Source organism: Pongo pygmaeus, chromosome 23 (assembly GCF_028885625.2).
Source record: "Pongo pygmaeus isolate AG05252 chromosome 23, NHGRI_mPonPyg2-v2.0_pri, whole genome shotgun sequence".
In the NCBI taxonomy this organism is placed as follows: domain Eukaryota; kingdom Metazoa; phylum Chordata; class Mammalia; order Primates; family Hominidae; genus Pongo; species Pongo pygmaeus.
The window spans coordinates 40888521-40913588 of NC_085931.1; the positions used below are offsets into that span (position 1 = coordinate 40888521).

At 40.5% G+C, this 25068-nt stretch overlaps 1 protein-coding gene across 13 annotated transcripts in view; it reads left to right on the top strand.

The window, feature by feature from the left end:
* The window catches only part of MTMR3 (myotubularin related protein 3), a 147123-nt gene that overhangs the window by 96494 nt on the left and 25561 nt on the right, over window positions 1-25068 (top strand). For 11 of the 13 annotated variants that reach the window (XM_054470276.2, XM_054470277.2, XM_054470279.2 and 8 more), the window contains 4 exons: window positions 8587-8669; window positions 11680-11846; window positions 18941-19037; window positions 23091-23204. In XM_054470276.2, coding sequence (XP_054326251.1) covers window positions 8587-8669; window positions 11680-11846; window positions 18941-19037; window positions 23091-23204 — 461 coding nt within the window. Of the gene's footprint in view, window positions 1-8586; window positions 8670-11679; window positions 11847-14171; window positions 14368-18940; window positions 19038-23090; window positions 23205-25068 lie in introns of those variants that run through there. The other 2 variants (XM_063663074.1, XM_063663075.1) reach the window with 2 other exon arrangements.

Genomic DNA, 25068 nt, shown 5'->3' on the forward strand with positions numbered 1-25068 from the left:
GTTACTCTAATGACTCCTTGGTGGTATAAGTGTAGATGTTAAGTATAATGTTTATTTGCATAATGGACTATGTATTACTGAAGAAAAGGAAGGCTCTTGATTCTCAAGAGTACATTTACCCTTTTCAGTTATGAATGTCCTCTCAGTGAACTGGTTCTTCCAGTGCTCTGCTATCATTAGCCTTAAATGAAACGAACAAAGGCTTGAAAATTCATGTACTTACAGCAAATGCCTTCTTCCTTCTTTACTTGCCAGTGTTGTGGCTTTCTACACTCCACTTCCAGCGTAGAGAAGTGTATTATGACACGTTAAAACAGCTCAGGACTGTAATTCTATGCAGACTGTGTTTTGGGTTCATTTTGGGATTCTTTGAAATATATTGTTCATTCATTTTACTCAGCAATTAAAAAAGACTCAGTGGCTGTCATTTTTTTTTTTTTTTTTTTTTTTTGGTAGTTGACATTTTTTACTTATTATCATCATTCTTCTTTGTAGTTAAGCATTTATGTCTAGGAGCAGTTTTGGCCTGAATCCCTTCTGGCTTGTAGGTTTGGGCCATGATTATAGCAGTTACATCAGTTTTCTGTCTATCAGCTAAAGATACACACCAGATTCATTAAGGAAAGAGGTAATGCTGTTCTTTCATACTATGTAGCACTCTGTTCAGAAGGGTCCACTTGGATTTGAGTAGTCGTGATGGGGAGGGGAAAGTGGGGAAACACCTATAAAATCCCAGCAACTAAGAATTCCCCACCAGCTACTGTGGAAGTAATGATAGTAGTGTTTAGTAGAACTGCCCAATTTAACTTTGTGTTCTTTCAGTGTTTGAATTGCTGGAATTAAATTATAATTAAATTGCATGTGAGAATGATAGTTTCATATCATTGCATTTTCTCATATCATCCTGTATTTATCAGTTTATTGGTTGATGGCCAAGTGTTTCAGAGACTATTTTTAGAACTATTTGGGAATAAGGTCTGCTGGAAAGAAAGCAGGAAAGACATCAGCTTAAAGCCCTTCAGTGTTTCTTCACTACTTCTATGATGAAGATCAAATTGTTTAGCATGACATGAAGCTGTTTGACAACGTGGCAGGGACCAAGGATCACAGCTTCCCTCCTTTCCCCATTATCACGTTTTTTACTTGTAAAAGCAGCCTCTTTGTGCTATTCAGCCATACCTCACACCTCTGTGTTCTCTTTTGGCCCAGGAACTTCTATTCATCTGTCAAAATTCAGTTCAGGTGATAACTTCTCCTGTGAAGCCTTTCTTAGTCCCAGTTCCCTCTATGACAGTTAATTACACTCTTTCTTTGCTTTGTCTTTATCTCGTACATTCTTTTATAACGTTTACCAAATAGGTTGTAATTTTTGGTTAATTGTCTTTGTATCTTCAAGATCCAGCATTGTCTCCTGGTGCCACAATATTCAGTAAATATTAAATGAATTGAAGTTAATGTGGGTTTGAAGTGGGCATTAGAACCTTTTCCCCCTTTGGCGTTTAAAGCTCATTTTAAAACAGTACATTTCTGTGTGAATAGGCTGTGTCTTAATTGTCTCTAAGGATAGCTGTGTGAGTAGGTTGTTGACTGGAATTGTTGATCCCCCATTGTGATTGAGAGATAATGCTTAAGGAAACTTGCCACTGTTCTTTCTTTTGGTCCATTTTCTTAATCTGAAAGTGTTTTTTTCTGTTAGCATCATAACCCTCTAAGGCATAGAGCCTACATGTTACTTAAAAAGCCCAGGGTAGGCCGGGTGCAGTGATGCACACCTGTAATCCCAGCACTTTGGGAGGCTGAGGCAGGCAGATCACCTGAGGTTGAGAGTTCAAGACCAGCCTGGCCAAAATGGTGAAACCCCATCTCTACTAAAAATACAAAAATTAGCTGGGCATGGTGGCATATGCTACTCAGGAAGCTGAGGTAGGAGAATCACTTGAACCCAGGAGGCGGAGGTTGCAGTGAGCTGAGATCACGCCACTGCACTCCAGCCTGGATGACAGAGGGAGACTCTGTCAAAAAAAAAAAAAAAAACCAAGGTAATGGCTTTGTACAGAAAAATGATGGCGTAAAAGTATTTTGGCATTGCAGTGACTTTAAAAATTTCAGATTGAGGCTGGGCGCGGTGGCTTACGCCTGTAATCCCAGCACTTTGGAAGGCCGAGGCGGGAGGATCATGAGGTCAGGAGATCAAGACCCTCCTGGCTAACACGGTGAAACCCCGTCTCTACCAAAAATACAAAAAATTAGCCTGGCATGGTGGCGGGCGCCTGCAGTCCCAGCTACTCAGGAGGCTGAGGCAGGAGAATGGCGTGAACCCGGGAGGCAGAGCTTGCAGTGAGCCGAGATCGCGCCACTGCACTCCAGCCTGGGGGACAGAGCGAGACTCTGTCTCAAAAAAAAAAAAAAAATTTTTCAGATGGAGAGAGACTAGAACTCCTCCATAAAAATAAATTAATTTCATCACAGCTAGTGCTAAGAGATTCCTGAAACCTGAAACCTGGAGGTACTTAGGAAACAAGGATTCTTCCTGCATCGGGTCCTGGCTGGAGATCAGACAGTTGGTAGTGGTGTTGCCCCTCCCTCTTTCCTTCCCTTTAGCAAGTAAATATTTCAATAAAATATGTGTATTTCCATAAAATATGTTAGATCAGGAGGCTCTCTTTAAAGGTTATTTTATCTATATCAAACACCTTTATAAATCATCAAAGCCCAAACATACCAGTATATGTTGTGGCATGCCCCAGTTCATAATTTTGTATGCTTAAATCAAAATACTTAGCACTTCAGAAAATGACTTACCATCAAGTTTTAAATAGCTACCTGATATCATATATTCTCTTTTAATTTCACAGCACATTGAGTAAAATGTGTCTGTAGGTTTTGATACCATAAACGTCATTACCTTAATTCACACATTCACTGAATATCAAGTTCCAGTTCCTGTGGTAAAGAATCTCTGTAGTAGAGTTTATGTGTAGCATTTAAGGTATACATTGCTCCTATTCTATGCTTTTCTCAAATTATTATATATTTACAGACATAGTTCTTTGAAGCTTAGATAACTTATAAACAAGTTAAGTGTTCAAGTGGAATTCATGAATGTTTAAAAGTGTGTGTGTGTGTGTGTGTGTGTGTGTGTCTATTTGTAATTTAATAGACTGCTTCTCAATCTGCTGCTTCTAAAATCCCAGTAAGTAGCATGAAAATCCTAGGTGGTTGCTGCACCTGTGCTTGGAGCAAATTGGTTTTGAGTGTTAGACGCTTACCTTGCAAATCAGCAGAATGTTTCCCCTTTGCATGAGTCCTTTTCCTCTTACTGGACCAAATTCTAGTTGTATGCTACTGTGAACAATTTGTAGGGTAAGGAAAAAGCCCTACAGTTTATACATAAGCAGATGGAATTGTGACCTTCAAAAAAATGTAGAACAAGTTTCTGTTAGAAATAATTTGTAAAATCAACACTAGTTTTTTCTTTTTTCTTTCACTTTGTTTTTTGGAGATGGAGTTTCACTCTGTCGTCCAGGCTGGAGTGCGTTAGCACAGTCTGGGCTCACTGCAGCCTTAGCCTCCTGGGCTCAAGTTATTCTCCCACCTCAGCCTCCCAAAGTGTTGGAACTACAGGTGTTAGCCACCACACCCTGCTGCGAAGGAGGTTATTGTTAACATTTAATGCACTTTGATCTAGCATTCATATAACAGTGGGAGCCTCCGAAAGCAGTGCTGGAGGCTTGTAAATTGTCAAAGGTGAACAATAGAGTTTGAATCTTAAACCAGTGACAGTCTCTTCTGCTGATTAGTGAGTTTTTGGTGGTTCTTTGTTTTTTGAAACAGGGTCTTGCTCTGTCACCCAGGCTGGAGTGCACTGGCGCCATCATGGCCCACTGCAGCCTCAACTTCCTGCGCTTAGGTGATCCTCCCACCTCAACCCTCTGAGTAGCTAGGTCTACAGACACATGCCACCACGTTCAATTAATTTAATTTTATTTTTTGTAGAGATGATGTCTGTGTTGCCCAGGTTGGTCTCAAAACTCCTGGGCTCGAGCAGTCCACCCACCTTGGCCTCCCAAAGTGCTGGGATTACAGATGTGAGCCACTGCAGTCAATTTTTTATTTTATTTTATTTTATTTTTTTTATTTTATTTTTTTATTTTATTTTTTTTTATTTGATTATATTTATTTTATTATGTTATGTTATGTTATGTTACGTTTCACCATATTGCCCAGGCTGGTCTTGAACTCCTGGGCTCAAGTGATCCTCCTGCCTCAGCCTACCAAAGTGCTGGGATTATAGGTGTGAGCCATTGTGCCCGGCCCTGATTAGTTTTTAAATGGAAAGATTTTTGTGCCCAGATATTCCATTTTATTACTGATTTTAGATTTAGACTCATTATTTTTACTCTTTTACTGCCATTTTAACTTCAGGTGTACAAGATTAGTACTTCCCATTCAGGCTATAAAAAGGGTGTTTGTTTTTAAAAAGGTAGGAATTATCCCACTCTAGATTCTGGTGTTTAAAAATAATGCACATGTATGCACACACACCCAGAATGAATTGAGGTAAATATAGTAGGGTATGATGGCATCAGTTCCCTCTGGAATGTGACAGTACTGTGGACATAACCCGTGCATGTCTGTTAAATTTTTAAACTGCTGCTCTTCTGCTTTTTTTGGATTGATGCTCTTAAGGGTATTAGTGTCTATAATGTAACTTTTGGCTTTTTGAGGAATTGGTTGTAGCACTGAATGTGTTTGATGCATTGTTTGAGCATGAGTTTGGTGAAATTCATATTAGGAAAAGCATTGTAAGGTGAGATTGCGTTACCTGGCAGGTGGAGAGATAGAGGAGAGAGGAGCAAAAAGAAAATGAGTTGCTACAAGACATTGAATCAGTACGTTTGAGAGGATTTGAAAGTGAGTTTATCTTGCTACTCTTTTACAAAAGGAATTGCATCTGAGGAGTTTTGATTTAAACTCTATTTTTCTCTTGAAGATCCCTGGTGGAGAAGCTACTTATTTGTGAAAGAAAAACTAAAGTAGAGCTCATATGGAAGAGAAGCTCAAGTGTAGGGGCAGAAAGAAAGGCACACCATGTATAGTGGAAGGAGCCCAGGCTGGAGGACAGACACGGATTCTGGTCCTGACTTTACTACTGTACTAGCTTATAGTGTAGTAGTTTAACCTTCCTGGGCTGTAAAGTGGACTGGCTCTTGAATCTGTAATTTGCTTTTGAGGTTGAATATAGGGTATCTCTAGTTACAGAAATGGTAAGAGATCGTTTTCATATGTGAGGAAATTTGAACCTAAAGCAATGGAGTGGGCCTTAAGAAAGTAGAGAAACAGTATGTTTTGGATGGAGGTATGAACAGGAAAAGAAGGCCAATTCTGCCTTTTAGAAAGGGCAATCTGGACTGGGTGCAGTGGCTCACACCTGTAATCCCAACACTTTGGGAGGCCTAGGCAGGTGGATCACCTGAGGTCAGGGGTTCGAGACCAACCTGGCCAAATGGCAAAACCCCATGTCTACTAAAAATACAAAAATTAGCTGGGCGTGGTGGCTGGGATCACAGGCGCCTGCTACTCAGGAGTCTGAGGCAGGGAGAATAGCTTGAACCTGGGAGGTGGAGGTTGCAGTGAACCAAGATCGCGCCATTGCACTCCAGCCTGGGCAACAGAACAAGACTCCATCTCAAAAAAAAAAGAAAAAAAGAAAAAGAAAAGGCAATCTGTGGAGGAAGTGCTGAAGGGAAACACTGGAGTAGAAAGGAGAAGAAAAGGGAGATATTTGTTATAAAAATCAGGTGTTTCTCTTTTATATGTCCCTATTCTTGTGCGTGTTAAGCTTTCCTGCATGTGACAATCTGCATGAATATTAAAATCTGCTGTTCTCCATATCTGTGACTTGTAATACACATGGTTGATTTTGGTGACTTGCTAGTGTCTGCAGTCTGATTTCAATGCATAGCACCAACATTTTAATTCTTTTTTCTTAAATTTACGATGTTAAAATACAGAAAAAAAATGTATATATTGCCTGAATTTTAGGTAGCAAATGTTTGCGTGATCTGAGATAATTTTATTATATTAAGTTTGGGCACAGGCCATTGGGCTCTGGTTTAGTAATAAGGATGTAAAACTTACCTATTCTTTGTAGCAAAGTAGCAAAGGCTAATCCATTTCCCCCAGCAGCTGCTGAGAGCATTAGCTGGTTTTCATGTCTTCTGTCCGTAAATAAAGTCAGTTGCAGGGGACTTGGGATGCAGGTGACTGCTGCAAGAGCAGCCTCTTCATGTGGATTTGTAAAGCTCACTCTAATCCTATCCCAGACTCTTCCCAGGCCCCATGCCTGAGATTTCCTTAGTTGTGACCAAGGTTCAGAAAGCAGAGGCTGATGGCACATGGGAAGGCTGGAGGCTTGCCCAATGAAGCCGGCAAAATTTTAATTGGTAACATTTTAGAAAATTGAGATTAGAACTCATGCCTGTTAATTGCCAGTCTGGCAGCCACATTTTGGGGGGATATAGTGAGTAAGGTAGTTAGCAGGAGTATATACAAAATAAAAAGCAGTGTCTGTTACAGGGTACCCAGAGAACTGGCCTGAGAACAAAGCAAAGTTGTCTTCTAATCTGTCTTCTTAATCTCAATATTTCTTCTTTATAGTTTTATCTCTGATAAATTGTAGGATTTTTTTTTTCCTTCTTAGATGCACAGGTCTTGGAAGAATTCTTAGTTGCATCAGTTGCAGTTTCTCACAGCACCTTGGGGTTAAGGACGTAAACAAAAACAGAAGGCCAAAAGCTCCTTTTGTTCTCAGAACACAGGCAAGATTTTTCTTTTCTTTTTTTTTTTTTTTTTTTTGAGATGGAGTTTCGCTCTTGTTGCCCAGGCTGGTGTGCAATGACACGATCTCAGCTTACCGCAGTCTCTGCCTCCGGGATTCAAGCGATTCTCCTGCCTCAGCCTCTGGAGTAGCTGGGATTACAGGCATGTATCACCGCACCTGGATAATTTTGTATTTTTAGTAGAGATGGGGTTTCTCCATGTTGGTCAGGCTGGTCTCAAACTCCTGACCTCAGGTGATCTGCCCACCTCGGCCTCCCAAAATGTTGACATTACAGGCGTGAGCCACCGCATCCGGCCAAGATTTCTTAGTCTTTTTTCCGACCCCCAGTCCTATTACATTTGCAAGGGAATTTTCATAGACTGTAGACTTAAAAGCAAGAAGACTTTAGTCCTAAGGTAGAAACTCCCAGTCATTTATCTGAGTAATATTATTTTGCTTTCTTCTCTTCTTTAACCCCTGCCCCAGTTTCTGTTTCTTTGTCCAGCACCAGGCTTCTTTTTGATCCCTGCATCCTCATTCTGAGAGTTCTCTGCTGACTGGCAGCTCTGTGGTGGGGCAGAGTTTGCAGGAAGCTTGTTCCTGAAACTGGCTCAGCTAACACGAGGGCCAGCCTGTGCAGACAGTACTCTTGTTTCTGTCTGCATTGGAGGAGACTGCCCTCCTCTTTGCATACTAAACACAAGTTGTTGGAATGCTATTTGCAACTCCCAGAGCCACATTTTGGCTAGACTTGATACACTGTAAGAGGCAAATGGCTCACTCCTTTTTTCAAGGAGTAAAAGTATTCACTATTATTTTACCAGGTTTGCCTTGAAAGCCTAGAAATTGCTTTTTGAAGCCAAGGGTTGAATTAAGATGATTTGACGGACAGGAGGAGGAGGCTCCTCATATTGTCGTGAAGATTTGGCACCCTTTCTAGATGCTTTTGCTTCTATCTGTCTCCCTTCTCTCTATCTGCTGTTGTACATAATCCTGTGTCCAGTAGAGTCTGCAGACCAGATTGGCAAGGGGGAACCATTCCAGCTTGTTCAAACCTCAAGCCCCATTTGGCAGACAGGGCTCCTAACTGATCTTTTGAAGCAAATCTGACATAGTTATTATAGTTTTAGCACCTTTGATCACTGTATGGCCTTCTCCCTCCTTTTTTATACTTTTGGGTCTATTCTACTTAGTAGAGAGCCTGGCCAGCAGCTATTGCCTCATTGTCTTTTCTGTGCAATCCACAGTCAGCTTGGAACTCTAGACTTTTTCAGGAGCCTCATTGGCTGACACTAAGCCGTAAGCCCACTCTGTCATTTGGGGCAAACAGTAGTCTCCCACTGGCATTCTGATCTGTAGTTCTTTTCTATAAGCAAGAAAAGATTACTGGTCTGGCTCCCTTCAGCTTCTATGTCATTGCATCACTGCAAATCATAGTCAGTTATAGCATCTAAAAGTAGTACTCTGATCTTGTGAATTCAGTGCCTGAGAGATATATTCTCCCCTTCTTCCAAAGGTGGTGCCCACCTCTTTGTTGCCTTCATGCTATGACTTGACTTGAGACCACTGATTTAGAGAGAAAGGGAAGTCCTAATTCACTTTGTAGTAAATCACTTGAGTACTGTTGATCCAGATAAGTTTACAGTTCTATTTTTGTTGCTTTCCCTTATAGATCTTTTTAATTAGTCTTGTTGGACACATTGAAGAATTCCAGGGTCAATGCCTTTTTTGACTAAGAGGACTTCATTTTTTTTAAATTGCAGGTTCCATTACAGCTTATAGAAAGTGTTGAATGCCGAGATATATTTCAGCTTCATTTGACTTGCAAAGACTGCAAAGTTATCAGGTATGTGGTATGGTATGTTTGTGTTGCTGTTTAGCATGGAAAATATTTTTTAAAGAATGGGTCCATTATTTGGTAACTTAGTAAAATACCTTTTGATGATTAGCCTCATTAGGAATATTTTCTGAGTAGTTTGTGCCTGAAATATTTTATCTGTAGGATGTATACTTTGCTATGTTGAAAGATGTTTTTTTTTTTAAATTTGGAAATAATTTTAAATTTACAAAAGTGCAAAAATAAAAATACTAAAAAGAACATCAGTACACACCATTCACCCAGATTCACTTGTTAACATTTTACCATTTGCTTTATTATTTGCAGAGGCCTGCTGTGTGTGTGTGTGTGTGTGTGTGTGTGTGTGTCTGTGTGTGTGTGTGTCTCTGTATTTGTGTGTCTCTGTGTGTGTTTCTTTTCCTGAACAGATTGACAGTAAGTTACATAATCATGGCTCTTAACCCCAAAATACTTTAGTGTGCTTTCCTAAGAATAGGGATATTTTCTTACATAACCATAACATCATCAATTTTCAATTTTACATTGATAATACTTATATCCAGTCTACTATACATGTTCCAATTTTGTCAGTTCACCTAATGACCTATTGATACTTTTTTATAGCATTCTCGCTTACCTCCGTCTCATTCAGTACAGGATCCAGTCTAGGTCATATATTGCATTTAGCTGCCATGACTCTGTAGCCTTCTTTAATCTGCAACATTTTCTTTTTGTTTTTGTTTGTTTGATTTTTGAGACAGAGTCTTGCTCTGTCGCCCAGGCTGGAGTGCAGTGGCACGATCTCAGCGCACTGCAACTTCTGCCTCCTGGGTTCAAGCGATTCTCCTGCCTCAGCCTCCTGAGTAGCTGGGGTTACAGGCGTGTGCCACCACACCCGGCTAATTTTTTGTATTTTTAGTAGAGACGGGGTTTCACCATGTTGGTCAGGCTGGTCTTGAACTCTGACCTCGTGATCTGTCCGTCTCGGCTTCCCAAAGTGCTGGGATTACAGGCATGAGCCACCATATCCGGCCAATCTGGAACATTTTCTACAGCCTTACTTTCTTTTATGACATTCACATTTTGCAGAATACAGTCTTTTGTTTTAATGGAATACTTCTCATGTTGTGTTTGCCCAGTATTTCCTCAATTAAATTGAGGTTATATTTTCTCAACTGGAATACTGTATATATATGATGTCATGTCCTTTTCAGGGTATTGTATTACATCTGGAAGTACAGTGTCCACATGTCCTTCATTGGTGATGTTAAGTTTGATTATTCCAGTTGAGATGTCACCTGGCTTCTGCATAATTTCTGCATTTTCTCTCTTGCAACTAAAAACAAGTCTGGGGGAGGCACTTTGAAACAATGCAAATGTCCCTGCTTCTCATAAAAATTTCTCCATAAGTTTAGCATTCATTGATGATTTGTATCTGCACTTAACTATAATGGTTGCAGGCTGGGTGTGGTGGCTCACACCTGTAATCCTAGCACTTTGGGAGGCTGAGGTAGGGGTGGATCACTTGAGGTCAGGAGTTTGAGGCCAACATGGCAAAACCCCATCTCTACTAAAAATACGAAAATTAGCTGGTCTGGTGGTGCACGCCTGTAGTCCCAGCTACTTGGGAGTCTGAGGCGGAAGAATTTCTTGAACCTGGGAGGTAAGAGGTTGCAGTGAGCTGAGATCACGCCACTGTACTCCAGCCTGGGTGACAGAACAAGACTCCATCTGAAAAACCAAAAACCAACAACGATGCCTGAAATGCATTTTTAAATTTAATAGCTCTAGAGGTCTTAAATTCCACAAGTTTTTACTGCATTCCTCTGACCTCTTCTGGGGTGTCAGTAAACATTATGTGTTGGCATATTGATGAGCCACAGTGATTGGGATGAGGGAGAGGTTTAAGTGATCCCTTGGTTTTAAGATAACTGCTTTTTAAGATATCGCTTTTTAGTCCATGAGATTTGGCTTATTTTTGATAGATACTGGCTACAACTCACAGTTTAAGAAGGTAGTTGCTTATTAATTAGTCAGTTTTTAACATTGCATTCAAAAAGGCCAAATATTTAAACAAATCTTTATTTTTATTTATTTATTTTCTTGAGACAAAGCCTCACTCTGTTGCCCAGGCTGGAGTGCAGTGGTGTTGATCTTGGCTCACTGCAACCCGTACCTCCCTGTTTCAAGTGATTCTTGTGTCTCAGCCTTCGAGAAGCTGGGATTACAGGTGCATGCCACTACACCTGGCTAATATTTTTGTATGTTTATTAGAGACGGGAGTTTTGCCATGTTGGCCAGGCTGGTCTCGAACTCCTGACCTCCAGTGATCTGCCCATCTTGGCCTCCCGAAGTGCTGGGATTACAGGCATGAGCCACTGCACTCAGCCTAAACATATCTTTAATAAATTAGTTTTCACTAATTATTTTAACTCCTTAGTTGTATATACTGAAAATTGCAGTTGACAATAGAATTGTTTTGTTCTCTACATGGTCATAGCTGAAAGTTTCAGTGCAATCTGTCTTTTGGTTCTGATTTGTCCTAATAACTAAATATTGAAATTACTCCCTAACTGGCTAAAAATAATGCTGTGGTTTTTTTTTTTTTTTTTTAAACTTGATCTAAAATGTTACTACAAAACAAAAAAGATTTTTCTGAACATTTTTTATGAGGGACAACCATAAAACTTTGATGGAAGAAGTAGAATGAAACTCCACTCATGAAAGAGAATAGCTGCCATTTTTCTGTAATAATTGTCATTAATCTTAGAAGAGATTTCATTAGTCTAAAAAAATAGGTTTTCCAATAGCTTCCTTCTTTTGGACATTTTGTTCCATTGGCTAACATTTGTTTTTCTTATAAGTGATAATGAGCATGCGAATGACTGACTGCCTCAGATGCTTTCTTGGTTGTCGTTCCCACTTCACTACGAGTGGGCATTCTTGAAATAATGGCTTTTCTTATATTTCATTTCAACTGTCTTCTGATTACATCCATACTTGTTTGGCTTTACAAAAGGTGTCAGTTTTCAACCTTTGAGCAGTGTCAAGAGTGGCTGAAGAGACTGAACAACGCAATCCGACCGCCTGCTAAAATAGAAGATCTCTTCTCATTTGCATACCATGCTTGGTGCATGGAGGTCTATGCTAGTGAAAAAGAGCAACATGGAGACCTGTGCAGACCAGGTACGCCTTTCTGAAATGTGCAAATGGCCAGGGGCTTTATCAAGCTACTGATGGAGGCACTTTTAACATGAAATGGGACACCTAAGCATTCATATATCAATCAGTGTATATTTTAAGGAGCACCTAGCAAGTGCATAGCATTCTTTTAAGCTTAATAGAACATCTTTTCTGCCTTCTGGGGAAGGGAAGAACACTAGAAGGCATCACAATCTATTGGGCCTAAAAACAGCTCAACTATAATAAGGTTTTATGAATAGTATGGGAGCCTGATAGAAAGGAGCCATGAGTTTTGTATACATGTGTGGGAAGACTTCACATTTTAAAGTGGCTTTTGAATCAGCTTTGAAAGTTGAATAGGAGGTCATTGGTGAGAGGCCAGGTGCCTATCAAGAACAAATAGATAGTGGGGTTTGTTTTTTATTTATTTTTTATTTTTTTTTTGAGACGGAGTTTCGCTCTTCTTGCCCAGGCTGGAGTGCAATGGCTGGATCTCGGACCACTGCAACCTCCGCCTCCTGGGTTCAAGCAATTCCCCTGCCTCAGCCTCCTGTGTAGCTGGGATTACAGGCATGCGCCACCATGCCCGGCTAATTTTTTATTTTTGGTAGAGACGGGGTTTCTCCATGTTGGTCAGGCTGGTCTCGAACTCCCGACCTCAGGTGATATGCCCGCCTCGGCCACCCGGAGTGCTTGGATTACAGGCGTGAGCCACTGTGCCTGGCCTAGATTATGGGTTTTAACATGTGACCACCGCCCCCGTCAAAAACAAACAAACAAACAAAAAATGCTGAGCCTGTTCTGGAACCCAGGCTTCCTGACTCCTCTATAGTCTTTGTCCCCCTCACTGTCATTCTCCGTCAGAAATGGCTTTGACCAAGTTCATGTTATTTGTCTGCATGTAGTTTCTTTATGTGGTCATAGATAGAACTTTGCTGGTCCAACACTGACTTTTAGTGTGTCAGGTTTCAAAGTGGAGTCTTAAATTTCTGTGCAGTGAAAAGTTGTGAGCCTCCTTCAAGTAAAGTTTACTCTTGGGACTTTTTTCTAGAAACCTGAAATTTTAATCCTGAATCTTCAATCTTATAAGTCTGCCCTGGGTCATTTTAAACATTTGAGGCTAATCTTGCTATGCTTGTGTTACTTTGTTCTCTGGCCCCATCACTAATTGAAGCTTCTGGTTCACATTCTTGTTCTTTTAAAATGCTTGTAGCATTAGCATTATCTTATGTTTAACAATGCTTTGATAAATACTTTTGTTTGATCCTCATAACCTTGTCAAACAGGCAAGATAGGTTGGTGTCTGTTTTGGGAGCCAAAGAAATGGAGGCTCAGAGGTAAAAAGCCTGTTGTCAAGTCCCAGTGCTAGTCACTGACGACAGAACTAGGACTTAAAACCAGTTCTCAGTTATTCAGACCTGACCATGATGGATGCTGTGGATACAGAGTTTGAAAAACAAAAGCACCTGCCCTCGTGGAGCCTCAGGGAAAGCCTCAGAATCCCAGCTTCTCACAGGCGTGTCCAGGCTAGCAGAATCCTGTCACCTACGAGAGACTACACCAACCTTGGAAGTTTATGAGAATGTGCTTAAACTGTCTCTCACTTCACTCCAATTGTTACATCTATTTTTTTTCTTTATTGAAATGCCATCACATTTTAAATACCTTTTTTCATTTTTTATGGCTCTTTGCAAGTTTGGGGGTTTTTCTTAAAGAGAAAGTTTACGAACAGTGATGTGTACAAATCTTACATGTACGATTTCTGAGTTTTTAACCCTTGCATCTTCTTTATTAAATTTTTAGTTTCTACCATCTCCTAGGATAATGAACTTGATGAGTGCATGCTACTGCATTATGTTATATAAGAACTTCAATTTGTTTAAGACCCCTGACTCCAAGAGGTATTCCCTAATTTTGGGTTGCCAGCATTTACTCAGCAAGATTTGCTTTCTCCTATCCTGTCCTCTCACAACCACAGACTGAAAAGTCCTTATCTTTTTAGGAGAGCTTTTTTAGTCCCTTGATAATTTGAGTTTCTTTTAGATTTGAGCAAACTCTTAGGATATTCCTGAGAGGTACCTCGGTCTCGTCTTTTAATTATGGGTGGCTCTGCCCTGAGGTGGGATGACTTTGGTCCCCAGACCCTTCCCCTTCCTGATGATATTTGGTATTCTTTGGCTATCAGGACATAAAGATGTCTACAGTGTTCTCTGTCTTTTTGTAGGTGTGTGATGCAAGGGCGTGTGAGGGGTAAAGTACTGACTTAGGAATTAGGAAACCTGAATTTAAATGCATACTCTATGATTTAGTTGAAAAAAAGAACACTGGGCGAAGAATTTATGCTCTCTATGCTTTAGTTTCCTTTGTGCTTTAAACTGGGACATTCATGCTCTTCCTGCCCAGGCTGATCCAGGTATCCTGAAGATCAAATCTGTTAATGCTGCAGAGTTCAATTCAGTAAATGTTTAAGTGCCCCCTATGTGCCATGCTTATGAAAACACTTTGGAAATTATGCAACTACAAGGTAATGCAATCATAACTGTTTGGCTAGAGATTATGAGTAAGGGTTGCATTTTGTTTCTTCCCAGTATACACAGTCCACACTGATGTTAACCTGCCACCACTCAGCATGGGATCTTGTATTTCAGTGACTTGGTTGAATGTATGTGTATGTATGGCTTTTGCCTTTTATGTATATTCACTGTGGAGTACAAAGGAAAAAACTTGGTTTTAATTAAAAACAAACCGAAAAAAAAAAAAAACACCTCGAGGACATCCAGTCAACCTGGTTCTTTTGTCATTACCTAATGTTGTTGAGCAGTGGCAGTGTATATAGCATTACTCATCAAATATTAGCATACCAGACAACCACATACTTATAAGTCATCTTTAGGATGAGACAACACTTGAGATATTTCAAAGTCATGCCTTTTTATAATCTGCCCCAGTACATGATATCACAAGTGTAGACTCTGAGGGGTGGAAGTTAGTTTAATCTTATAGCAGTTAATAAAGCCTTTTATGGAGTCTTCTCTACCTAGCCTGCTAGAAGTAGAATGTATCAGAGAGGAGGGAAATGAGAAAATTACGTAATTGTCTTAGTATTCATGTAAATCTTAGTTTCTGGCTGTTGAACCAGTCATCGTTAAGCCAGCCATACTGTGGTCACAGCTCTAAGGCTTAATCAGCTTTGGAAGAAGTTTCAGCATTGCTGTTGGAGTTTACCTGTGAAACCTGCAGAAGCCTTTGCCAAATTCTTGACCCTTCTCTTAGCCCCTCAAACTCTAAAAAAGTGGACTTAAAGCTAAAAGCTTCTCTCCCATGTCCTTAACTTCCTGCTCCTCATTGTAACTGACTTGTTGATGATGGCTCTGTACTAGAGTGTTAATCTGGAGGCCTGACAGATGACTGGGCAGTTTAGCTGCCAGTTTAGTAGCATCAGGCCTACCTCTCTAACCTCTGTCGTGTGAAATGTCCCTTAAGCCCATCTTGTTTATCCACGACTAGCATATGACTCTGGGTCTTAACACTGCTGTGAAGCTGCCTATTTATCTGTCTTCCGGGTTTGAATGCAGTCCAGGAAGTTGCATCTAGAGGATTTACTGTGACCTTTGTACATAGAAAAGCCTAATTCCTTTCTCCATATTTGCAAATCTGCTAAGAGATAGTTCTTACCTTCTCTGACTCTGGTATTCGTCTGCTTCCTCACCTGCCAGGTAAAGGCCTGTCCCTTCTGTCCTAGGCCTTTTAAGCTGTGTGTAATTGTCGGCTTGAATACTCAGGATCAGCCAGGGAGCTAGACTTCTGGGGGAAAATTTTTTTAGATCACTGATTGACACTGTGTTTATGATAGAGGGAGTTAGGGAACTTCATTGCTTTTAAAAAGAAAGTTCTCATTTCCAGTAAAATGAAAATTGCTGGACTGTATTATTTTTAGTATAAGAAATACTAAATGCTGAAAAGGGACAAAGGCAGATAGGAAGGGTTGAAATGGAAATATAAAGCCAAACAAAAACCTTATAGCCCCAGTATTTAAAGTAAGTTGGGATATCACAATGTATTTAATGTTGAAGGGATTGAAACCTGAGAATTCTGAGATGGAAATTTTTAAGGGGAATCCAGCAATAGATGTGTTTGTGTTTATTTTTCTGGCTAAGTAAATGTGAGTGAACATCTCACCCAATTTGCAAAAGCTGATTGAATTCCTGATGTATGTAATGATGTGGTTTTCAAATAGGTTATGATCCAGTAGCGGGTCATGAAATCTAATTTTAAAGAAATGGAATAGAAAATATCAAATTGTGTCACACACATAGTAAGAGTGGGTATTGTTTTGTGAAATGCTTTCAAAAAAAATAATGTGTGTTGTATTAGCTGGGCAGTGTCTACCTATAGTCCTAGCTATTCAAGAGGCTGAGGTGGGAAGATTGCTTGAGTTTAGGAGTTCAAATCCAGCTTAGGCAACAGAGGGAAATCCGGTCTCTCAAAAAATGAATAAATTAAAACATGTTTGTTGTATTGTGATGTAAAACATAATTCTTATTGTGGGTTGTGATGGTCAGTTTCAAAGTTTATGAAGTCACTGCCTTAGAAGATATAAAAATAATTAAAACTCATTCCCATTCTCAAAGAACTCGAAATAACAGATTTTCTATACCTGCTAGTCAGTATATATTTCTGCGTGTAGCTCAGAATGTTGTGCTCTGGATGGTGGTTCTAAGTCCTTCTTTGGGAAATGGTTCTATGAAGTAAATTGCTAGTGATAGTGATTGTTAACTGTTATTATTTTGCCAGTGGTTATTTTTAAATCACAAGATCCTTTTAGGGTATCTATGTGTTTTATCCTGAGATAGAGGTATTAATGTAAAAGATCATTAATGTACAGTTCAGGAAAAGCACAAAAAAAATCATTAATGAAATACTTTTACCTTTTGCAAAGACTTGGAGCTATATCCCAGAGTCGGGGGAAAAAATCTCTTAATGAACTTGGAATTTGCCACAGTTTTGCAGCTTTTAGATTGGGATTATGAATTAAAGACTCCTTGTCTGGTTTTTTTTGTTTTGTTTTGTTTTTTTCCCCTTTTTTTGAGACAGGGTCTCTCACTCTGTTGCCCAGGCTGGAGTGCAATGGTGTGATGACGGCTCACTGCAGCCTCAGCTTCCCTAGGTTCAGGTGATCCTCCCACCTCCGCCTCTCAAGTAGCTGGGACTATAGGGCATGTACCACCACAACTTAATTTTTGCATTTTTGTAGAGACGGGGTTTCACCATGTTGCCCAGGCTGGTCTTGAACTCCTGGGCTCAAGCAATCTGCCTGCATCAGCCTCCCAAAGTGCTGGGATTACAGGTGTGAGGCACCACGTCTGGCCTGGTATTCTTGATGGTCAATATTCCTTGCAATTTGTAGACAGATGGCACCCCAATTCAGATAGTTTTTTCCTGTTTGGAAGCCTGCTACATTGCTTCTAAAACTTTTCCAAAATGGGATGGATTTAGCTGTTATTTTTTCTTGCACCTCATCTTCTCTCAATCTCGTCTTTTTATAGCTCTCCTTCAGGAAATGTGTAATACCTAGCTTGAGCTCAAGAAAAGCAGTTTAAATGGGAAGTAGTTTAACAGAATTGTCTTCCATTCAAGTAATTGCTGTTTCCTATTCTGTAGCTCCTCTCCCAGGGAGAACAAAGCTTTATACTTTGAACACCAAAGTGAAGTCTGTTTTGTGCTTTTGTTGTTGTGGTTTCTTCCAGCCCTGCTAGCACTTATTTTACAACCTGTACCACTATATATTAGAGGTGCTGCTTAATATTTTTTAAAATAACATACTGCCCTAGGACTGTGTATGTTTTCAAGGAAGAAAGTTATTTTAGGTTTACTGAATTTATGTTAGCTTCATTTCTACCTCTGTTTTGCTTTTTTAAGGAAGAGAAAGCCAGATTCATTAGGGCAAATATAGCCAGATTATACCAGCTTGGGTGGCTGTTCTTGCAAATAATAAGCACTTAGTAGTATGGTATTTCCTGAGATTCCTGGCTGGCAGTTATGATTCCATGACCTGTTAACCTGCAATTCCATCATCTAAAAGGCTCTGGAAACCAGAATGTTTTTCATACCCTATTTGGTGTCTTGGCTGGACCTGATCTGAGCTGACATGAGGCTATTTGTTGCTTTATCTATCCCACCTGGTATGAATGATCAATACCTTTCACGAAAGAAATATTAATATTTGTTTAAGGAGATCTTGTTAAGCATGTGAGCCTAATATTATAATATATGCACTGTCTTACCTTAACGAAAGTTTGGAAAACTCAAGTTCTAAAATTTGGACCAAAGGGTTTTGGATGAGGAATTATAGTTCTGTATTGCTACTTGTGTGATCTTGTTATTTATTTTATTTCTTATTAAGTGTACTGTCAGTCTGAGTGTGGAAGTAGGCAAGTAGCCAGTGTAGGACAAGAGCATGGGTTTTGGGGCCAGACAGGCCTGCCATAATAACCTGTTTTAATTTTGTCCTTTGTAAAATGAGCTCAGTGATACTGTTCTCAGAGTTGATTGTAAGGATTAGATGAGATAACATAACTCTTGATCAGAATTAGTTTCTTTCCTCTTTATAATCTTAACCTGACAGGGATCTTTCTAAACTAAAACTATATAATATATGTTACTTTATTATTTATACAATTCCTACCTTTAAAAATACACAGGCTGGGTGCAGTGGCTCACGCCTGTAATCCCAGCACTTTGGGAGGCTGAGGCGGGCGGATCACATGAGGCCAGGAGTTCGAGACCAGCCTGGCCCATGTGGTAAAACCCCATCTCTACTGAAAGTGCAAAAATTAGCCAGTCGTGGTAGCATGCATCTGTAATCCCAGCTATTTGGGTGGCTGAGGCACAAGAATCACTTGAACCTGGGAGGCGGAAGTTTCAGTGAGCTGAGATCACACCACTGCACTCCAGCCTGTGTGACAGAGTGGAACCCTGTCTCAAAAAAATATATATTTACATATAGCTTATATATATATATTTCTTTGTTTTTATTCCACCTGTTTTGCAAAATGGTATTCATTTCTTCCTTTCTGCTGTTTATCTTTGGCCTCTAGGGGAGCATGTAACTTCAAGGTTTAAAAACGAGGTGGAGAGGATGGGTTTTGATATGAACAACGCCTGGAGGATTTCCAACATCAATGAGAAGTACAAGTGAGTTATATGGGTCCCTGTGGACTGTTTCACAGCCAGTGCCTTTGCAGAAACCGCAGTTCTCATGTGGCAGAACATTTGAACTTAGACTTTTTATTTGAGATGGTTTTATTTATTAAATCTAAAGGCATGATCTTCAGAGTATTTATTGAATCTTCTGTTCCCATTGCTATCATTGGAGTGGAAAGTGATCCTTACTTAACAGGGTCCTAGAACCTTCCCTTTTACCCCCTCTAGTCCTCTGTTTTTTCTGGTACATGCATGTCTAGATAATATTGTATTTGCCTGTAGGCAGGCAGTTACCATTTTTCTCATCACCACTTGGCATCACATTAGAGAGAGGATCAGTGGTCTCATAAGCAGTGACAGAAATTTATGAACTAGTTTTTATGACTGTAATTTTACTCCAGGTGGTGTGAAATAGACATAAGTACAGGTTGGGTATCCCTTATCTGAAATTCTTGGGACTGTAAATATTTCAGATTTTGGATTTTTGTCAGGTTTTGGAGTATTTGCATGAACATAATGAGATTATCTTGGGCCTGGGACCCAAGTCTAAACACAAAATTCTTTGTCACGTATACATATTATACACAAAGCTGGAAGGTAATTTTATACAATATTTTAAATAATTTAATGCATGATGTTTTGTATGAAAAGTTTTGACTGTGACTTGACTGCGACCCATCACATGAGGTCAGGTGTAGAATTTTCCACTTGTGGCATTATGTCAGCACTCAAAGTTTTGGATTTTGGAGCATTTCAGATTTTTGGATTAAAGATGCTCAATCTGTATTATTCTGTCCTTTAATATATTGATCTAAAACCAACTTCACTGCTACGATCATTTAACCACTAAATATTAACGTAACCTTTATTTGGCTGGACATGGTGGCTCACACCTGTAATCCCAGCACTTTGGGAGGCCAAGGCGGATCAGCTGAGGTCAGGAGTTTGAGACCAGCCCGGCCAACATGGCGAAACCCTGTCTCTACTAAAAATACAAAAATTAGCTGGGCGTGGTGGTGCATGCCTGTAGTCCCAGCTACTTGGGAGGCTGAGGCAGGAGAATTGCTTGAACCTGGGAGGTGGAGGTTGTAGTGAGCTGAGATTGCACCACTATATTCCAACCTGGGTGATAGAGTGAGACTCTGTCTCAAAAAAAAAAAAAAAAAAAAAATTAATGTAACCATTTAGCCATTACCCAGTTCCTTAAAATGTGTAAGTGCATTGATGGGGGAGGACAGTTAACTATTATGATTTTGGTGATCCAAATTTCTATAAAACAAAATTGTCCAGGATAGTTAAATATCTTAAATCTTTAACTATATCCTTCTTGGCCGGGCGCAGTGGTTCACGCCTGTAATCCCAGCACTTTGGGAGGCCGAGGCAGGTGGATCATGAAGTCAGGAGATCAAGACCATCCTGGCTAACACGGTGAAACCCCGTCTCTACTAAAAATACAAAAAATTACCCGGGCGTGGTTGCAGGTGCCTGTAGTCCCAGCTACTTGGGAGGCTGAGGCGGGAGAATGGCGTGAACCTGGGAAGCGGAGCTTGCAGTGAGCCGAGACTATGCCACTACACTCCAGCCTAGGCAACCGACCGAGACTCCGTCTTAAAAAAAATATAAATAAATAAAATAAATAAATAAATAAATAAATAAATAAATCCTTCTCCTACGTTGCCCTGCATCACTAATCATTCTGTGGTCCTCTTAGCTGTCTCAAATTATGACAGCCATTTTCCTGGTCTGTTTGTGGCTAGCCGTCAGAGTGTTTCAGTTTTCACTGGAAAAGCTATAGCTAATTGCTATTCACAGTTCTTAATGTGCACCTTCTCCAGGGAGTTGAGAACCCAGGGTGTTTGGAAGAGTTGGGAGCTGCAGACTTTTTATACTTTTGCCTATTCTCAGTGACGAGTCAAAGCAAAGAAGGAGGGTGAATACTGGATGAGGGGGCGGCCTCAGAGAGCCTGTGGCTTCATTAGGCTTTCCTGAGTGTAACCTATACTGGAAATTGTTTATCCACAAGTAAGTAGGTAGTGCATACTGAAAAGCTGACTACTGGGAGTGTAGTACCTATAGGACAATGAACAGAATGTTTAGAAAATTAGATCAAGTAAAAAAAACTGTGAATTAAGACAGACTTGTTGGAAAATAATCCCTAATTCGGATTTTAAAAATTAACTTCTTGAGAGGCCAAAATAGGAGGATTGATTGAGCCCAGGAGTTTGAGACTAGGCTGGGCAACACAGTGAGACCTCATCTCTACAGAAAATTTCTTAAAAATTTGGCCGGGCATGGTGGCTCATGCCTCTAATCCCAGCACTTTGGGAGGCCGAGGCGGGTGGATCGCGAGCTCAGGAGATTGAGACCGTCCTGGCTAACACAGTGAAACCCCGTCTCTACTAAAAATACAAAAAAATTAGCCAGCGTGGTGGCGGGCGCCTGTAGTCCCAGCTACTCAGGAGGCTGAGGCAGGAGAATGGCGTGAACCCAGGAGGTGGAGCTTGCAATGAACCGAGATCATGCCACTGCACTCCAGCCTCGGTGACAGAGCGAGACTCCGTCTCAAAGAAAAAAAAGTTGGGCATGGTGGTGCATGCCTGTAGTCCCAGCTACTGGGGAGGCTGAAGTAGAAGAGTTGTTTGAGCCCAGGAGGTCGAGGCTGCTGTGAGGCTGCTGTGAGCCATGACCGCTCCACTGCTCTCTAGCCGGGGTAAGAGAGCAAAACTGTCTCAAGGAGTTTACCAGTTATACCTCAGAACCAGTCTTTAGGATGTTATCACCACCATAAAACAAAATGGGGGGTGGTGGGAAACAACAGGATATTGAAACTACAAAGGAAGAGTGAGAGCCAAGTTTACTCTTGAGTTTAATACATAATAAAGGGAATGAGATTCATGGTTAGATACTAACCATCATTACCAGCTCCCAGCTTATTTTTAGGAGTTTGTAAATAGGTGTTAGGAAGTTTGTATAGCTACTCTTAGTCATAGCCATTCTCTTTGTTCAGTGGCTTTTAAATTCCTGAGACTTAATCTTCTGGAAATTGAGGAGAGAGAGATTTAGTGCAAAATGATCAAAACCCCCAACTCCTAAGCCATTTTGTGTTTTTCTGCGCTTTCCCCTATGTATAGGATAGGCTAGGGCAGGGGGTTGGTGGTGTTGGTGGAGTTTGTGTGTTTTAGGATTTGGATTAAAGGCCTTATTGCCTTCACTATTGAAAAAAGAAGATTGGATTATCCAGAGAGAGACATTGTCTTGTAAGTAAAAATCTATCAGAAGTATTGCTTCCCAGGATACCAGCTTGATTGTAGCTAGGATCTTCCCTAATTAAAAGAAAGCTTATCCCCCCGCCCCCAGTATAATTTGTTCTGAAGTATGTTTTATGGAAATTATGGTTAATAGCTTAGTCACATTACTAACCTGGTTCAATGGGACTGAGGCTGTGTATGCAAATAGGCTGGCTTGTGTTGGTTTTGCATACCGATGGCTGCACCTGTTACCTATAAGGATGACACCCTGTTTGGTTCAAATCAAAGAATGAGTTAATCCTGTGAAGTCTCTGGAAACTTGAAATTGTGGGCTTTTGTCCTTCCCTGAGGGTCTGGTAGAACTGACACGGACTCTCAGTTCTGTAATTGGACTGGGCGTTCATGTAGTTAGAGATAACCTATGTACTTGTTACAGCAGAAGAGTTGTAATGGAGTATAAAGAGACTGACCCTCGACTCCCCTTTTTTTCATTGATAGTTAAGATTGCCAGATTCCCAAAAGGTAGCATCAAGTGGAACAATCCAAGATAGTATCATTTGTTGTATACACATAAGTAAACATTTAAGACAACAAAACAAAACAAAACACACTTATGGTAACCCATTCTGTTGAGACGACCAAAACTCGAATAAAGCGCCTCATTGCCTTTAACTGGCTCTGTGGCAGTGAGATCATCATCCTTATGCTGGCTTACCTAGTGTCTCTCTCTCTCCCCTTTTCTCTCTCCCTCTCTTATCCTAACCTTGACTCTCCCCACTTCTCATCTTCTCTTTAGATTATGTGGTAGCTATCCTCAAGAGCTCATAGTGCCTGCCTGGATCACTGACAAAGAACTAGAAAGTGTAGCAAGTTTCAGGTCCTGGAAGCGCATCCCTGCCGTCGTCTACAGGTAAGTTAAACTGGACCAGTCCCACCTTGGGCTGGTGCTGCTGCCTGCTGCATAGGGTCTGCTGCCTCTGCTGCTGCTAACCTGGGAAGGGTGGGGAGAGTTCAGAGAACTTTCTAGGCAAGGCTGTACTTCCTTATTGTTAAAGCTTCTCCTCCAGTAACACATCAGTACTGACTGCATTCAGAACACTAGCTGGTCGTTCATTTGAAACAGATAAGAAAGTTTTAGTTGTAAAGTGGCTGGACTTGGTATTTCAATATCCTTCTTACATTCTGTGAGAAGATAATGTGCTTACTAAGCATTTAGCTTCAGCTGTTAGCAGGGCTTTTGGATTGAGAGATGAGTCTTAGAAAGTGATCATTGGGAATATAGAGTGGAGTTAACGCTGATTGTCTTTGTGGTTGAAACTTTGACACGTGGAAGAACTCTGTTTCGAGAGGAAGCATTTAGAGAAGACTGGGGCATGACTAGATAGAAGATTGCAGTGATCAGAGGCCTGAGAGCCATGGGATGCAAGTTCTAGATGGGGATGGTGGTATGGTGATGGAGCACCGATTTTGGAATCACAGATCTGAGTTCAGGTATATTCTTACACTCCTTGCTAAGGCACCTTGAATAAATTCCCTAACTGACCTCAGTCTGTTCCTAATGAATACAATGGGAATGGTAGTTCTTACTTTGTAGATATGTTCTGGTTCTAAATGAGGGCCTATAAACACTGAGCTTCTGTACCAACATTTGGAGTAGGTTATATCTCTTGAGTGCTGCTTTTATAATTCAGTGAATATCTCAGTTCTCACAGAATCCTATTAAATTTTAAAGAAGTCCTTCCTTCTTATTCTGGAAATGTTTCAGATGTCATCTCTTTGTAATGTTTACGTTCTCCATTTCATTTTCCCAGTTTGCCGGCTTTTTGGACTCTCCCTGAGTTGGGCCAATCCAGTGGCTTACAGTTAGAAACTTCATTCCACTGAAATATTGAGATTGTAGGAAGGGATTTGTCTCCTTGTGGAATTCCTACAGAGGTAACCAGCTTGTTCATTTAGTTTACTAAAGGCAAACTCTGATGCCCACTCTGAATGGAGAGAGATAGAAAAGTATTTGCTCTGGCCCAGTGGAACTCGTTACGTTTTTAATCTCAATTCTCATCACTGTTGTTTTCAGACACCCCTAAAAAAGTCAGTCACCAAATTTACCTATCATTCAAGTGGTAAGGATGCTACAGGAACTAGAGAGTAGTGAAAGCTGAAGGGATTTATGAGTCTTATCAATGATCAGATCAGCTGGAATGGGGAAAGCAGCCAGTTGCTGCTCTGGCCAACAGCTGTGTTAGGTCAGCAGCCCTGGCATTTTTGGGGCTTGCTGACTTTGACCAAAACGGGGAAGGTACTCTCATTTGCAAAATAAGAGGCTTTAGGTGAATTCTCCCTTTGGGAAGAGAAGCTTAAGAGGGCTGGTTGAAGAAAAACTTAGAATGTAATAAAAATGGGAAGCCTTTTTTTCCCCTTCTAAAATTTATTCTAGAGGGGGCATGCACCCTAGGTTTTTCCCCCCTTTTTCTAGAGATACAAGGGGATATATAAATGAAAAATTTTATTTGCAGTTTTTCAGAGAAAGTCTTTCAAAAGATCACAAATTAAAGTTCTTGGTGTAGTCATCCATGCAAAATCAGGCAGGTTTCCTGGAACTGGGCTCTGTCTCAGAACATGTGTCTTGTATCGCCGAGATGCAAACTGGGTTGCTGTATTATTTGGGAGCTTTGTAAAGGGCGTGTGGAAGAATCAGATCCTCCACCATGCTCTGCTTTGCCAGCCTAGGTGGCAGGATGCCTGGAACTCTTGACATCCATTTCCTGAATTTCGTT